This window comes from Phacochoerus africanus, chromosome 11, assembly GCF_016906955.1.
Source record: "Phacochoerus africanus isolate WHEZ1 chromosome 11, ROS_Pafr_v1, whole genome shotgun sequence".
Lineage (NCBI taxonomy): Eukaryota > Metazoa > Chordata > Mammalia > Artiodactyla > Suidae > Phacochoerus > Phacochoerus africanus.
In genome coordinates, this window is record NC_062554.1 from 116,087,664 (window position 1) to 116,105,658 (window position 17,995).

The 17,995-nt window shown below is 35.1% G+C and overlaps 1 protein-coding gene across 6 annotated transcripts in view; it reads left to right on the plus strand.

Annotated features, from left to right (window-relative positions):
• The window catches only part of RABGAP1L (RAB GTPase activating protein 1 like), a 651,588-nt gene that overhangs the window by 405,696 nt on the left and 227,897 nt on the right, over window positions 1-17,995 (plus strand). For all 6 annotated transcript variants that reach the window (XM_047753890.1, XM_047753891.1, XM_047753893.1 and 3 more), the window contains 3 exons: window positions 218-292; window positions 12,731-12,856; window positions 15,684-15,827. In XM_047753890.1, the coding sequence (XP_047609846.1) occupies window positions 218-292; window positions 12,731-12,856; window positions 15,684-15,827 (345 nt within the window). The remainder of the gene's footprint in view (window positions 1-217; window positions 293-12,730; window positions 12,857-15,683; window positions 15,828-17,995) is intronic.

A 17,995-nucleotide genomic window follows, 5' to 3' on the forward strand; every position in this document is an offset into this window, starting at 1 on the left:
CTTGGGTATAATGGGACATCTAGAATTGCTCTAGGAAATGTGCAGCCTCTTTGAGGGATCCCACTGTGCTAATGGCTCAGGCGTTCAAGCGGAGGGATCGGTGAAATTGTGGTGGATAGCCCAGGGACAAGAACAAGCAGCAGCTTGATGTGAGCAAGCACTTAGTTTAAAATCTGTGAATGTTTATGACATTTCTATCTTTTCCTCTTTTCTCCAGGCCTACTCTGTCTATGACGAAGACATTGGGTACTGTCAAGGACAGTCTTTTCTTGCTGCTGTATTGCTGCTGCATGTAAGTAATTTTCCATGTAATAAATGGCATGGTGCTGCCAAGTTTATTTTATTTTCTGCTTGGTTTTATTCCCCTTTCTTTATTCTCCACTTATCTGATGGAGATTACACCTGGCATATCTTTTTAAAAATGTACTTTTGGTGATAAAGTAAGAGATCTGATGTCACGAAGAGGACAGTTTCTCAGTAGAATTAATTTTGCTGGCTGGTAGGGAATAAATTGCTTATTTGGAGTTATTTTTAACTAGAACCCTCTAGAATTAAAGAAGTCAGTGTAACTGCCAAATATGAGTAGGATCAGGACCATTATGAAAGAGTATCAAGAAAGTCTTTTATATCTTTTCTGTGATTTATTTTTGTATACTCTCTTTCCTTTCAGTCACCTTCATTTAACAGAACATTTACTGAGAATCACTTGTCAGTACCGGGGTAGGACGTGGAGTTCCAAAGTGGATAATTTATCATTTTTATACTCAAAGGCCTCATGAGCTAGGATGGGGCACAGATAATGTAGGTGCATACCTGTTCTTTTTATTCTTCATATTGTATCTGTGTTGATTTTTCTGATGGTCACTATGAAGAAATTTGTAGTGTGCCAAGTGAAAGCAATACACTGAATAAGAGAAAAGAAAGGAGAAATACCCAACCCAGCTCTACCAGAACTCGGTAATAAAGACTTTCTAAAGGAGGTAGTAGCTTTGCCAGGACTTAAATAATTGAGGTTGGAGGAGGCTAGAAGGAAATGAGAGGAAGTAGATATTGCTAGACAAAAGGAACAATGTGTGCAAATGTATAGAAACACAAAGAGCACAGCATATACGAAGAACAGTATGAAATCTGTTTCTATACAATTGCTAAAGAAAGTTTATGCAGAGAGAGGTATGATGTTAAAATGGTCAGATGGTCAGGGACCAAATTATGAAGACTTTTTAATGATATCAAGAAATGTGGACTTTATTTTGAACCTAATGAGGAGCCATTGATCAGTTCCAAGCAAGGAAATGACAGATGTTCACTTCAGATGAGTTCTCATTATACCCATGAAGACAGCAGAACTGAAGCAGACAAGTAGTAGCTAAGAGACCAGTTAGAAAATATCAATCTAAAGAGGTATTGGGACTCACAGAAAAAGAAACAATTTAAAACATGCAGGAGGTAAAATTGGTAGATTTCATGAATGGATTGACAAAGTAAGGGTCAAAGGTAACATGTCTGGTTGTCTCATTTTGGTAACTGGGTGAATTAACAGTATTTTGAGCTGAGATAGACAACACATCCATTGAGATGGAATGGAAAAAAAAGTTAGGAGTTGATGATGCATTTTGTTTTGAATTTTTGGTGTTTGGGATATTTTGGGGATATCTGAGTAAAGCTTACCAGCAACTAACTAACTGTATACTGGAGACTGACCCTGCGGGGAGAAATCAAAGCTGAAATCATAAGAGTGGATCAGATCACATGAAAATAAGTAGAGGGAGAAGAACAGGATAGAACCCAGTAATCCCAGATATTTAAAGGGCTGATGAGGAAGAGGAATCCTTGAAGAATTTCTGGATTTTCAATAGAGAACAAGCATTGTATAATGTCAAATGCAACAGAGAGGTCCAGCAAGTTTAATGCTATAATGATGTACGGTGCTTCCATGGTGCTTATTCACTTTCTTTAACTTTGAGTTTGATTTCTTTCTCTGTGGCATTATCATCTCTTTATAGTCTTTTTGACTATCTCCTTGCTGCCTTTGTCATCACCAAAAAATTCTTCTTGGAATTTCCTGTGATAATTAAGCACTTTGTAGCCACAAATTCTCAGGGCCTTTGCTCTACTACTAGAGCCCACCTAGTATCTACAATAGTCAGGTCCCTACCACGAGGGATGGGAAACTGTAAGCAATGTCATGGATGTAGTCACAAAATTTCAGCACCATGGTTCCTCTCAAAGGAGCTTTTACAATCACTCTGATGAGAAGCTGATGTTTAAGCCATGGATAGTGAAGCTTTGTCTTCCAGAGAGTAATCTTTGAATATATCACAGTTTAGCATTTTAGACCTGTAGCCCTGTTAAACACATTGTATTGGAGTTCCCATCGTGGCGCAGTGGTTAATGAATCCGACTAGGAACCATGAGGTTGTGGGCTCGATCCCTGGCCTTGCTCAGTGGGTTAAGAATCTGACGTTGCCATGAGCTGTGGTGTAGGTCACAAACGCAGCTCGGATCTGGCGTTGCTGTGGCTCTGGCATAGGCTGGCGGCTAAAGCTCTGATTCAACCCCTAGCCTGGGAACCTCCATATGCCAAGGGTACGGCCGTCAAAAAGACAAAAAGACAAAAATAAATAAAAATAAATAAATAAACTTAGAAGAGTATCTCTCCAGGAAATCTATTCTGAGACCTAACAGAAATTTAATTAAAGTTCATACTTATTTGGACAGATTTCCTTCTCAAAGCAAAAAAAAAAAAAAGAGAGAGGCAGAGAGAGAGAGAGACAATGAATCAAGTAACTAGAAAATTCAAATAACCCAGTTTGTTTTTTTTACATTATCTACTTGCCTATCATAAGGGCTATAGAAAATCAACCACTGTAAACTTAGCAAACAAAATTTCTTCCAAAGTATGTCACAAGACGCGTAAAAAATCAGTCTAGTCTCTTACACTTCCTGCATTAATAGAATTATGCAGTCGTTGCCATGGTTCGTAAAAATAACCGGAAATACAGAAATGCCTTCAGAATTCTGGATGAAAGATTAATTGATATTCAGTATTGTGCTAATGAAAACACATAATAATATGATTCCTAATTGAAAGTATGTGCGCTGATTCTATTAGTCAGCATATTTCATTTACTGACCAACTCATCCATTAGCCAATTTGAATAAGAGAAGTTAACTGTAATTTTTTCTTTTCTGTATTTTATTTTCCCTCCATGGTTTAAGGAGGTAGAAGAATACAGTCGAGCTTAAACAATTCATCAAATACACTATCTTAGGTTCCAGAGAGATACGTTATTAGGGTCTTGCTGACTAATTTTTTATCAGTTACATAAGCTATTGCTTCTTTTTGCTGCCAGACATCCTTTGGCAGCCCCATATTAATCATTGTCAGAACCTACTTCTTTTGGGGATGCTGTCTTTTCCTCCCCCATGGTCATTTATATTTCACATTCACTGCCTAAGAGGAAAGAGAGACCAGAAATGAAAGTAGGTTCAAAAACAAAAGTTTAGAATTTTTATGTTTTTCCATATCTAAATAGTTTTAAGAAATAAATATCTTCTCCTGGTGCTTGGAAATTTCTAGATGCTTTTATAATAGCTTTATAACATGTATTAGTTAAAGCTGTGGAAGAATTAAATGTTAATTGCATAGATGCTGTTGTATCTATTAATGGAATTATAAGAAATTTATCATTTACAATTGGAAAAAACTATTATAGCACAGATTGCTTGTAGCCATTATAGGGTTTATATGCCTTTATTAATTATGCAATAATTATCAGTAATATAATATTATTAGCCTCTGCTTAATTGGAAATAAATAATAGCCTTTTATATATTTAATTTATTCTAAAAATCATATAAAATATTCTAGGTAATTTTTAACCCAATATACTTCTTTTACGTGTTTATTGTCAAGCAGCTTTAAGGTTTTTTTTTTTTTATTTAACATAACTTTTTAGACTTTCATAGGATTATTCTCCTTTTAAAGGTTGAATCACTATATGTATACCATTATCAACATGTATGGAAGCTTTCCAACTGCAAAAAGGATTATTTTTAGATAATCCAGAATGTTTAAAAGTATTGAATTTTTTTCAAAAACTGTGGCTAGTCACAACTACTCCTTTGGAAGCCAGTTTGGCTTAATCTAATAAAGGTGCATATACCAGGCAATTCCACTCCTAGATGTATACTTTAATCAAACTGATGAACACATATACTGAAATCATGTATTAAACTCGTCTTGGGATCAGTGTTTATAATAGTCAAAGAACGCAAATGCCCTCTGTTATAATGTCCAATATTATAATTATAGTCATACATTAAAATGGATAAATTGTAGTGTATTCATATTGTGGAACACTGTACAGCCATGAAAGGAATGTTTTTCTCTATGTAAGCTAATGTGAATGAATCCTATAAATATAAGGTTTAGTAAGAAAACAGATTATTGGTATCATTTGCTATGATTCCCTTTAGAATAAAGTTCAATAACAGACAAAACTCCTCTCTAGTTTTAGGATACTGCGTAGGTGGAAAAATGTAAATAACACCAGTGAAGTGATTATGGTTAAAGAAGTCAGACAGTGAGAAGATGGGAGTTGTGACTAGGAGAGGACACATAGGAATCTTCAGTGGGATTAACAGTATTCTAGTTATTAACCTGTTTTTACTTCATACTCATTTATTCATCGAATTATACATTTAACTTTTATGTATTTTTCTATATGTCATACTTCAAAATAGTTTAAGGTTTTAAAATTACAAATCTTTTAATGTTCTCCCCCCAAAAAAACAAGTTTCAGATAAGATTTAACCAATGGACTTAAATAGGAAACGGAGCTACTTCTTAGTTTTCCTGAAAATAAAGACTCCATGGAGCCCAAGGTAACCAAATAGAGGCTTCCTAGAGTCTTTATATGTATATATAAGTAAAAGTATTTGTGTCATTATGTTATTTAGGAATCTTTCTGCTGCATGTGAAAAACCTTCATTCAAAGTAGCTTAAATTAAAAAGGGAATATATTGGCTTGCATAATGGGAAGTCCAGAGCAGAGATGATTTTGGTATGATTGGATTCCAGTGTTCATATTTTGTCATCAGAAATCTGTGTCTCTGTATCTCTGTTCTGCTTAAATTTTGCCTTAATTTATATGGGCAGGCCACAAAGCGGGCAGCCTGGTTGTAGGCTGGCCTGGCTTTGTATCCCTTCAGTTTTATAACTTCATTTAGAAAGTACTGTCTTTTGCTATAAACGAAACAAAACAAACAAACAAAAAAAAGCTGGCAGACTCTGATTGGCCTATCTTAGGAAACTGCCATCCTTGAATCAATTCTTATGATCAGAAAGGTAGGGTATTCTGATTGGCCTGGGCCAGGTCTTGAGTCCACCTCATTGCTGACAGTGAACTGGATCAGCTCCTCCTGAACATCGGAATGGTTTTCACACAAGAAAGGAGATTTTGACATCAGGTGATAGATAAAATGCTAGACAGATACATCACTTATCTTTTTTTTTGTCTTTTGTCTTTTTGTTGTTGTTGTTGTTGCTATTTCTTGGGCCGCTCCCGCGGCATATGGAGGTTCCCAGGCTAGGGGTTGAATCGGAGCTGTAGCCACCGGCCTACGCCAGAGCCACAGCAACGCGGGATCCGAGCCGCGTCTGCAACCCACACCACAGCTCACGGCAACGCCGGATCGTTAACCCACTGAGCAAGGGCAGGGACCGAACCCGCAACCTCATGACTCCTAGTCGGATTCGCCAACCACTGCGCCACGATGGGAACTCCAACATCACTTATCTTATAGTGATTCTTTACTAGAAGAGTTTTGGTATATTTTTAATAAGCCCTACTATATTCCCAAATCACTTTTCCCTTATAAATCCAAGAGATGTTCCTGTTCTCTATTAATTTTTGCATGAATGCTTTGAAGCCATTTCCCAGCATCTTCTCCCTGTGTCCTGTAAATATACACAAAACATTTTACCATAAAAAAAAAATATCCTCTTTGATCCTCCTGTTTAGCTGTCTCAGGTTTCTCTGCCCTCTCAAAGCTGAACTCCTTCAAAGGATAGTAAAAAGCACAACTATGAATTTGAATTGGGGTTTAATACCTTTCAAGTTACATGACCTTGGGCAAGTTTCTTGAGCTTCAGTTTCTTCATTTATAAAATGGAAATAATATTATCACCTTTTTGGGGTTTTTATGAATATTGAATATCTTATAATATAGTCTTATTTTGTATCTGGCACACAAAAAAAGTACAGCCGTAGGATTAAATCCAATAGATGGGTAGTTATTGGCAAACCACTTAACTTCTTCGAACTTCATTAGTCTAAAATTTAAAATGTAAAAATAATACCTATTTTACAGAATTTTTGTGAGGATCAAATGGGGTCATGAATGAATGCTTACGCCAGAGCCACAGCAACGCGGGATCTGAGCCGTGTCTGCAACCTACACCACAGCTCACAGCAACGCCGGATCCTTAACCCACTGAGCAAGGCCAGGGATTGAAGCCGCAACCTCATGGTTCCTAGTCGGATTCGTTAACCACTGAGCCACAACGGGAACTGCTAGATGCTGCTGTTCTTTCCAAAATTAATAATTATTCACCCAGACAGTTTTCTTCTGGACCCTGGTCCCACTAGCTTATATTGATCACACACAGCAAACTAATAGGTTGCACAGCATGTTTTATGACTTATAAGTAGACTTTAAATTTAAATGTATTTTAGCATATATTTGATTTTAAAAGGAACATAAACAGCTAGAAGTTTTCATTCTATTTGCTTTTCAATGTGTGAGGCAGGTATTTAGTTTTATATTTCATAGAGCCATGGATGATGATTTTATATCTTAAATTATAAGATTTTAATGTTTATCTCTACAGAGCAAAGGTGGATATTCACTGTTAGAAACACACTGTGCTCCAACATTTTAATAATTTATTTAAAAATACATTGTTCAATGATTTATTTTTATTGTAATTTTAGACATCAATTGCATATCAATAATAAATTAGATTTTATAGTTCAGTGAAATATTAGTCATTATAATAAGTTAAATAGTCATTTTAATGTTTTGTTTTGTTTTTTAAATAGGCAGATGCCATGATACTACTTAGTAGGGGAGCCCACTCCTGTAGTAAAGGGAGGTTTTATAGTACAATTAATTATCAGTTCTCAGATCTTGACTGTTGTTTTATGCTAATTGAGAGACAAGCTTAATAACCAATAAAAAATACAGATAATACAAAGGTTCCTTCTATTAAGGATTTTTAATAATACTAAAAGAAATCAAGTACCAATATAGTTACATTTGGCTGCCTCTTGCTTCCACTTTTACTCCTTTCCTTTCCTTCTACATTTTTGTTGGCTCTTACCATCACAGTTGCCAACAGATTGCCCTCTGTGAGTGACATGCCTTCATTGATAAAGGCAGATGTATTCAGAGTTTTCCTAAAAATTATCTTAAATAAATATTTCATACTTGCTATTTATTCAACTCTCTGTGCTAAGAGCTTTGGAGGATACAAGTTACAACAGTGCCCAGAAGTTCGTAGGGGCTTATAAATTACTGTACTACATGCCACAAAGAGCTTTGGAATTAAGAAAAATAAAAGATCTCATCAGGTTAAGGTGAATAACAGAGATATCATGTTCTCAGCACCATTTATGACCAGCCTTAAAAGATCAGTAAAATTTCAAAGACGTAACTGTGCTACCTGTACACCCCAACCTTAAGCCATTCACCCGAAGCTTGTGTGCCTTAACTCCCAGGGGCGTCTGGACACTGTAGCCTGCCATCATTTAAGTTATAAAAAGGGTGAGTAGTGGGAAGGAGGACCTTCTTCCCAGTGATCTGTAAGAAGTGCTCTCCTTTGTATGAAAAGAAGCACATTTTTTCTACTCCCTCTTTAAGAGCATATATTTATAGAAATCATTTTAACAGCTGAAAGGACTGCAATAGAATTTACTTTTGTAATTTTTTTATTAGATAAACATTTTTACCCATGCATTTGTTTCTTCTTTTTATTCTTTTGAGGACCTATGTATAAAGCACTGTGATAGTTATTGATGCGTAAGACATAGTTCTTTATGTTCAGGGAGGGAAAGAAAAGGGAAATTTACATTTACTGGTTACCTGCCATGTGTCTATGTTGTCTCTCACATATAATTCATTTATCTTTATAGCATCTCTATGACATAGTTATTATTGTTTCTAAACTGAAAAAAACTCAGACATTGAGAGGTTACCTTCTCAAGGTCACCCAATTGTAACTAAAGGCGTATCTAGAAATTCATATCTATTAGTGTAATTCCAAATTATTTTCTTTCTACTGTAGCACATTTTTTTGTTTGCCATCTATTTCTGGGTACCCTTTCAAGGGCAGTGGTTAGTATATGTTCTTGTATATTATCCTTTCATACAAAGGAAAAGTGATAGATCCTTACTAAACCCACATGTTTATAATCCATCTTTCCCTGTAGTCTATTCACCACGTAGCAGCTAAGTGACCTTACTAAAAATTTAAAATTAGAGCCCCTGTTTAGAACTCTCCAGTGATTTTCCATTGCACTTCAAACACATTTCTAACTCTTCCTCATGTTTTTTTGTCAGTACTTTGCTGGAGCCAGATCCTACCAGCTCATGAGAGCCAGTTGTTAAATTTTAAAGAATATTGTGAGTCAGTTGTTAAACACAACGCTTATTAAAAATTAAATAGACTTTATGGGTCACCAAGGTGACAACATAGGTCATTCTCGGTTTCAGCCCCTTTCACAAGAAGACCAAATAGCAATTGTCTATCTTCGGACAATATGAGGAAAATCCCAGAACCTAAGGGTGATACTGAACCACCCTCACCCCCAGACCATCTATTGAGTGATGGATGGATAAAGAAAATGTATATACATACAATGGAATATTATTCAGCCATAAAAAAGAAATCCTGTTATTTGTGACAACATAGGTAAACCTTGAGGGCTTTATGCTAAGTGAATCAGAGAAAGACATGTATGATCTCATTTATGTGTGGAAACTAAAAACAAACAAACCAACAGAAGTCAAAAACAGAGAGTAGATTTATGGTTGCCAGCAGTGGAAGATGGAGGAAATGAGTAAATGCAGTGAAATGATACAGACTTCTAGTTACTGGATTAGTAACTTTGAGGGATATAATGTACAGCATGATGAGTATAGTTAACACTGTGTTGTCAAACTGCTACATGTAAAATTAATAAGGTACAGGCTATATTGTATAGCATAGGGAAATATAGCCATGATTGTACAATTACTTTAAATGGAGTGTAATCTATAAAAATATTGAATCACAGAAAAAACCCTACTGTATTATATATTTGAAAACTACTCACCATAAAAAACCAAAAACTTCTTACCACAAAAAACAAAAATCATAACTATGTGAGGTGATAGATATATTAACTAACCTATTGTGGTAATCATTTTATAATACATATATATACACACACACACACACGTATATAAACAAAATCATTACTTTGTACACAAATTTACATAATGTTTCACATCAATAACATCTCAATAAATCTGGGAAAAATTAAGTGATAGAAACATAATTAAATATATTAAAAACTGGTAAATACTGAAAATTGATTACTTGACTAATTATTTTGCCAGATTTTATTGTTACCTATACTCTTGAGTCTATTTACATCTGTTTTATCTGCTGGAAATACCATACAATGATGTGCTGCTGCTCTTTGCTTCTCAACTCCAGATTACTTATTTTCTGTATTTGATTTGTTTTGATAATGGCCAAATACTGCTCCTGCTACAGCTAGGTACCTATTACCCAGCTTATCATTAGAATTATTAGTATTATATTTATTTGCATTGACAAAACTATAACTTGTTGTCAGTAAGTTTTTCTGCCATCATTGAATCATTAATGGCCACCAGTATATGATTATTGTTTATAATTTCCAAAATATTTTTTTATTATATGTCTTATGTTTTATAACATCAAGCTATGCCTTCACTCCCCATTATTGACACTTTACTGAGTTATATTTCTTAAAAATGCATTGTCTTATCCTTCAAAAGCAAAATACCATTTAAGTCATGTATGCATTTCCTTTTTTCTCTAGTGTAAATGTTAATCAGTTTTTGTTGTTCAGGTATATTTTATACAGGTCTAGATATTTGTTTTTATTTTTTAAACCTTTGACATTTTTGCTGAATTTGGTATGCTTATCCTAGTTGCTACTACTGATGATGAATACATTAATTGAAAAAGAAGAATTCCATGCTAAATAGATCCCATTTTAGTATTTAAACTAGAAAGAGAAGTTTGAATTTCCACTTTCCAGAGGACTATAGCTATTTCCCATTATTTTTCTCACTCATTCTGTTAGCAGTCTTTTTCTGCCTTCACAGGGATTCATTTTCAGTCAGTTTGGTGATGAGGTAATATCTGAAATCCCATAAGAGCTTATTATATCTGACCTTAGCCTTCACAGGTAGTCAGTATTGATTCTACCCCAGCTGGTCTGGTATTTTATATGTTTAGTCTACTATTTTCATGTGACACATGAACTAACTGAAAATCAAAACCTTAACTGTAGTGCTAAAGCTAGACTTGAAGAATACTAACTCCAAGACTACCCACCTCCCTACCAAATACGGTCATATATTTTTAAAAACAAAGATTACAGGCTGAGGTTGTCAGTTTTATATTTTAGGGCTCAAGTTCATACTTTCAAATACTTTTGTTCTTAAAGAACATTTGTTAAATATATTGTTTGTGTGTGAAAGAGAAAGAAGACAGACAGTTGAACAGGGAGGGTGAAGGTGGGAGAGAGGAAGGGGGGGTCAAGAGATAGAAATAGAAAGGAGACAGAGGAGTTCCTGCCATGACACAGCGTAAACGAATCCGGCTTGGAACCGTGAGGTTGCGTGTTCAATCCCTGCCCCTGCTCAGTGGATGGAGGATCCGGTGTTACCTTGAGCTGTGGTGTAAGTCGCAGACATGGCTTGGATCTGCCGTGGCTGTGGCTCTGGCGTACATTGGCAGCAACAGCTCCGATTAGCCTGGGAACTTCCGCGGTGCGGCCCTAAAAGGACAAAAGACCAAGAAAAAAAAAAAAAAAGGAGACAGAGATAAAGAGTGAAAGCGAGCAAGCAAGCATAGGAATGAATGAATGAATATGAATGGATTTAAGCTCCATACCTAAAAGCAAAGCAGAAATGTACATGTGTCATTTTCGTGAATAATTTATCCTATCTAGCTCCTACCTAGCCATTCTCTGTTGGTACTGTGGCTGTAGTGATGTCTAACTCCTCTTCCACACACCCAGCCTCCCCCACCGCAGGACTTCTGTGTCTACATCAAACTCCAGTAGAGTTGCTTGTTACCTTGTCCTTTGGGAAGGCACTATACTTTTACTTCTGTATCTACGGCCTTGCTCAGTACATTACCTCATATGTTCAGTGTTGCTGAAGGGCATTTAAACTTTAATTTGTTTCAGTGATTTTACCACATTCAAGGAAATAAAGGTTTATCCCTTTTATATGATACCAGATGGTAAAATATTCAACTCATCATCACTTAGAAAGACAGAAAGAGTAAGTGAATTTGTTTCTCAAGGGCTGGTTTCAATTATCCTCCATGTAGCTTTTTGGTATAGTCATTTTAGTACAGATCTGAGGGGAAGATGAGGCTTAGAACTTGGTAGTAAGTGAAGAATTATAGGCTATGTATATATGCAAGTTAATGTCACTTATGTCATTTGAGGCTTCAAAGACAGAATTGCTGAAGAGGTAAAAAAATACAGTGTGCTTACTTTCTAAATAACTTGCATGTAAGTTGAAAAAATGTTCCCTGACTTGAACAGTGGGGGTTCAGGGGTCAAAGTTAGGGCCCCCAACTCATAGATAAAAAAGAAATGAGCAAATATTTAGAGAAGGAAAATGACAACAGGTAACTGCACTTATTTAACTTTAAGAGATTTTTTTAAATTTATTTATGTATTTCATGATTTATAGTAGAAGTGGCCGATTTGTATAGGAACTTAAATAAACAGTTACATTTCCAAGTGGATAAGTCAAAATTTAATTGACTCAATTATTTAGGCAGGAAGTTAGTATAACAAAGGTGTCAAGTACAATAATCAGCCAAGGTCACACTTTCAAAGAGTGACATTTAAACTAAATGTTTACATCATAGTTACATCCTAGGACCTTGAGTGAAGACAACAACTTTTTTTGTACGCTTGGTATAATTTCTAGAATATTGAATATATCCTTCTCTAAATTCTTTTAGCAAGAAACACTACCTGGATACATGAGAAATTATTGAGATTAGTTAAGCAGTTATGCAAAAGGAGGGGCCAGATACAGAGATTAGTGGACAGTTGGGATAGAGAGGAGTGGGACTTTGACCTTTTTATACTTCTACATTGTTTTCATTTTTGAATCATTTAATTGCATTTCCTATTTTTAAAATGGCTTAATGAATGAATGACAGGATGATTAAAATTAACAAAAGAGGGAAATTCATCTCAAATGAGGAAGCTCGAAACTTGGAACACGGTTTTTAACCTATGTCACTGCAGAAAGCTGGTTCTGAAGAATTCATTCACTAGTGGCCTCCAAGTATAAATGCAGGGGACTCAGAGCACAAAGGAATCCTTCTGACATTCTGCCTAAATGCCACTCAGCCATGTATTTATGTTTCCTGTAGATGCCAGAAGAACAAGCATTCTGTGTTTTGGTGAAAATCATGTACGACTATGGTTTACGAGACCTCTACAAAAACAACTTTGAAGATCTTCACTGCAAATTCTATCAGTTGGAGAGACTCATGCAGGTAAATGGCAACAAGGAACTTTTATCACTCCAGGATTTCTTGAGTTATAGAAAAAGTCTAATAAAATTGAATGATGGTTTATGAAAAATTAATGGGAAGTTATAGAAAATATAAATGGATTTGGTTTTGGTTTGGTTTTTTGTTTTTGTTTTTTTGTCTTTTTAGGGCCACACTAGCAGCATATGGAGGTTCCCAGGCTAGAGGTCGAATTGGAGCTGTAGCTGCTGGCCTATACCACAGTCATAGCAACACAGGATCCAAGCCCCGTCTGTGACTTATATCACAGCTCATGGTAATGCCAGATCCTTAACCCACTGAGAAAGGCCAGGAAACGAACCTGTCTCCTCATGGATGCTAGTCAGATTCGTTTCTGAGCCAGGATAACTCCTGGTTTCTGACCAACATCTGTAAGTGGTCTTACTATCATAAAATATTTATTTACTACTTGACCATTTATAAAAATAGTCAACTTTAATAGACTTTGAAATGCAAATACAGTGAGGTCAGTCAATGAAGAGATTGATGAGTATTATTTGTAAAAAAAAAAAAAAAGGTATTTACAGAATAGAAACTGAAATACTTAATATTTTTCTCAGTATTAATTAGCACCTGTGTTGTATTTAGGTACACATGTAGAGAACACTTTGAAGAGATAGAAAGATATTGGTGAGATTAAAAACCACCTAAAATATTGTAATGTAGAGACATACTTTAAATTTTTTCCTATGTGATTTCGGATCCTAAACAATGTTGTTAACAATCTCGTAATGTCTATGTGTAAATTTATATGTATGAGAAATGTATATTATTTTACATATCTGTCATAAAAAATGGTGAGCAAGGACAAAATTATTATCTGGAGTAATAAAGGAATTACTGAATAGCTTAAACAGCACATTTATATCAGCTTTCTCTTAATGAGTTATTGTGAACCCAAGAGAAATGTGAAGAAAACACATGCATTCATTGATTCCATATTGGGGGAATGTAAAGTGGTTGTGAGAGAAGAAGATACTGGTAGGAGCTCATTGATATGAGCTGTCAGGAGATCCATAGGTATCCAAAGGGGCAGTGAAGCCAATAGGAGACAGACAGATTAGAACAGGGGGGTGGAAAGTGAGAGTGTGTTGTGAGGTTCAGGCCAGCTTTATTGGGAAAAGGGAATATAGGAGGGTAGGAGACCTTAAACATGGATGAGAAATCAAGGAAGGGGGAAGGATGTCAGAAGAACTGTAAGCACAGGGACAGGTGGGCATGAGAGGGGACGAGACTGTGTAGAAGAACCTAGCATCTGTGAACAATAAAAACAATAGCCTCTTCAGATGGAGCAGATGACTTGTGAGACAATGCTGATTTTCCTCAAGATCTGCTCCCACCTCCCTTTCTGGCCACCAGACCAATAATTAAAACCGAATCTCAGGTTGAACAAGATGAGGCAAATACTGAGTGGGCCTGCCAATGGAATGGAGGGGTTCTCCACCCTCAAAGAGCAGGATCTGACTAAGGTTTACCAGCAGGATGTAGGAAAGTAGGCTTGTGAATGGATCCTGAACGTTCTGGATCTGAGGGAGATGGAGGGGTGATGAAGTTAGATAAGGGAGAGGTTTTGTTTCTTTTTGTTTGTTTTGTTTTGTTTGTTTTGTTTTAAAAGCAGTAGGCTCTTTTTTAGAGATTTAATTCTTCCAAGTAAATATTTGGGATTCTTCACTTTTTTACCTTTAATTTATAGAAGTTCATATTTTTTTCAAAAGTCAGTATTCTTAAGATCTTTGAGAGTCAAATAAAAGTACCTAACAAATGAAGAGCAAGTACATGGTGCTGTGAAGAAATCCAAAATTTTTCTGTTAGCACTTTTTGTCTGTTAACTCAGTGACCACTTGGACACCCCATTTAAAGTACCTGATGGGGACTGAGGTATTTTTCAGAGTATCTTGTACAAGAAGTGGTATATATTTTTTTTTTTGGTCTGCTTATGAAAACAAAACTAAAGTAGGCTCTTATATATCTTTGCCTTTCTTTGTCCTTCAGTTATGGAAGTAGCTATGCTAAGCCTTTATATTTTGCCCTTTTTTTTTTTTTTTTTTTTTTTTTTTTTTTTTTTTTGTCCATGGCCCCTAACATGCAGAATTTCCCAGGCCAGGGATCGAACCCACTCCACAGCAGGGACAATTCCAATTCTTAACCTGCTGAGCCAGCAGTGAACTCCCTGCCTTTCATGCTTTTGAAAAGCATTTACTTGTGTAACTTGGGGAAAGAGAGCTAGCATAAAGTTTTTTTAGGAGACATCAAATTTCATACATTATATACTTGCACAATTTCTGTATTTACCATTTTTAATATGTTGAAGATAGATTATTGAAAAGTACAGTTATGGTGGGGGCTTCAGGACCATAATGTACTGAAGTAATAGCAAAGAACTCAGATGATATTGATATTAAATGGTCTTTAAAGAAAATATACATTTTTTTCCTGGCTAGTTAGGAGTTGAACCCTGAATGGGGATGCTATAACTTGACCCTGGAGTCATGATATTCACTAGACTGCAGGTATTCTGTCAGAGCAAACCTTTCCCAAGAAACAGGAACAGTCAAGTGAGCAAGAGTTGATCTCTGTTATTTGTTCATAATGTATCTGCCTGTCTTGTCCTCTATCTGTCATATCCCTAGTTTGCATCTCCTGTCATCACCTCAGTGTAGTTGTATAAAATTCTATGAATGCTATAGTAAATTGAGAGTGATCATAGCAAGCTTGTCATAAATCATAGTTGTGGCAGAAAATAGAGCGACTTCAGTGTTCCTCCCCCTCAATTTTCCACTTTGACTTTCAGGAGCAGTTACCGGACCTGCACAGCCATTTTTCTGATCTGAACCTGGAAGCTCATATGTATGCATCCCAGTGGTTTCTCACTCTTTTTACTGCCAAGTTCCCACTCTGCATGGTCTTCCACATCATTGACTTACTGCTTTGTGAGGTAGAGTGACTCCCATCTCTCATATTGAAACCAAAATAGAAAATATTTCTACTTAAAATGTATTTTTTAATTTTCTTTTTTCCTTAAAAAAGAACATTAAGCCATAAATACTGGCCGAAAAGTTCTCTTGGAACTTTTAGTAAATGCTATTTTAATTGTAATTTTATTATTTGCGAGAAATGAAAATATTAGGCTATATAATTTCTACAAAGTAAAATGAAGCAATTAAATTTGTATCATTAAATTTATAATAATCTTATATCTGTGTAATTATGTAGTATTAATACAAAGTACCTTTAAAGTCAAACAAATGAAATTATAGTCAGGTTTTTTAATGGTAGCAGTTATACTCCAAAAGGGTATATAAATGTAAACCTTATAGTAATTAAATTCTCAATTCATAAGATAGCTCTTCCTATATAATATTTGAAACTCCTATCAGATAATTGCGAAGTGATAAACTAAAACTTCTATATCATATAATTATACTTTGATACAATAGAATATTCTAAAAATTAGCTTGCAGAATCCTGAGGTATCCATGTTTGTTTCTTTTATTGTTTTTAGTTCCTTAGATGGCTACATTTACTTACTTTACTCTTTTAAAGGCATAAGCAGTGGTAGACACACATACGTCATATACTGACCATCAAAATGTTTGCTGGTCTTGGCAGTGATAGGAACGTCGCTAGAATGAGAAGAATTTTTTATTGGAATGTAAATGTATTTTAAAATATAGCTATCTTAATGCAAAAAGCAGGACTAATCAAAAAGTATAAACCTAATATAGTCTAGACAGTTTGTATTACTCTATTACTTTTAACACAACTTCCTCTTTGTTAAAAGTCTAACCATTTTAATCACCTTAGGGACTAAAAATTTAATTATAAAATAAGATTGAAAAAGAAAAGACATCTAAGCTATATAAAGCATGACTGTTATTTCTCAGCCTACTACATCAGTAACCACTTTATATGCAAGCATAGCTGGGCTTTACTCTTCAAGATGCTAGTTGGCAGTTGTACATCGTTTAAAGATGGCAGAGCATTTTGCAAGCATGTAAGATTTTAAAACATTTGTAACATATTTTGGTAAAGAAGATTTGATTTGCTGAGAGTCACAGAATAAGATCCCAAATTCTGAATATTGTAACAGGTGGAGAACCTAATTGATGACACATTAATTCTCCTGATTGTTTTACTTACATATTAGTGCCAGAAATGCCTATTTGAATTAAATTTAAAAGGAATAATGCAAAATTAGGAGCTAAAGCATTATTCAGAATCAAAATGTTGTGATCACAGTATCCAACAAAGCAGATTTGGTCATTTGTACTAAAAACTCTACTTTGCCTGATTATCCAAAGTAGTGTGGTGAACAGTTCTGACTCTCCTAATTTATTTCAATACTCTTTGAAAGTAGAAACCCAATTAATATCTTTTGAGTTCTATTATCTTAAAACAAAGTGATAGTAGAAGTTGGTTTTGACAAATCTCCACAGGTCTTATTCATTGCACACTGAGCTGAGTTTAGTATTTCATGGTATGTATAAAAATAGGAAAGTGAAGGTATGACATTTTAACAGTTTATCTTAATATCTTTATATTATATAGTAAGAGCTTCAAGTACTTATCATTGCTTTAATTTTTTGCAGATATTATCTAATTCCATAATAGATTGTTCAATAGTATTCATAACAGAAAAGAGGATGAAGTTAATATGCTTAACCATACCAGTTTAGTTGGATTTCTCTGTCACTTTGGGTAGAGTAGTAACACTGGAATGGTAACTTTGTAAAATTGTCTCTACCTGGATGCTGCCACACCTGACATTGGAGCACTGTCCATGGGTCTTCTGGAATCCAGATTCATTTCTCAGGAAATTTCATCCTGAAGATACTTGAATGTCTAATGTCAGTTGCTACAAAAATGAGTAACATTTATGGCAGGGAAAAGAAAAGAAAATTTATAAATGTTCTCATCAGTTGTCAACTGTGATTCATAGTCATAGCATTTGAAAGATTTTAATGCTCATTAAAATTAATAAGAGCATCATAGATGTTACTTTTTCTTTCCTTAAATCTGTACTCTGGAGCTGTTTAAGGAGGTAGAATAACTTTCCAAAATGTGGAGTAAGTTGTAATCACAGCATCATGGTAACCAGCAAAA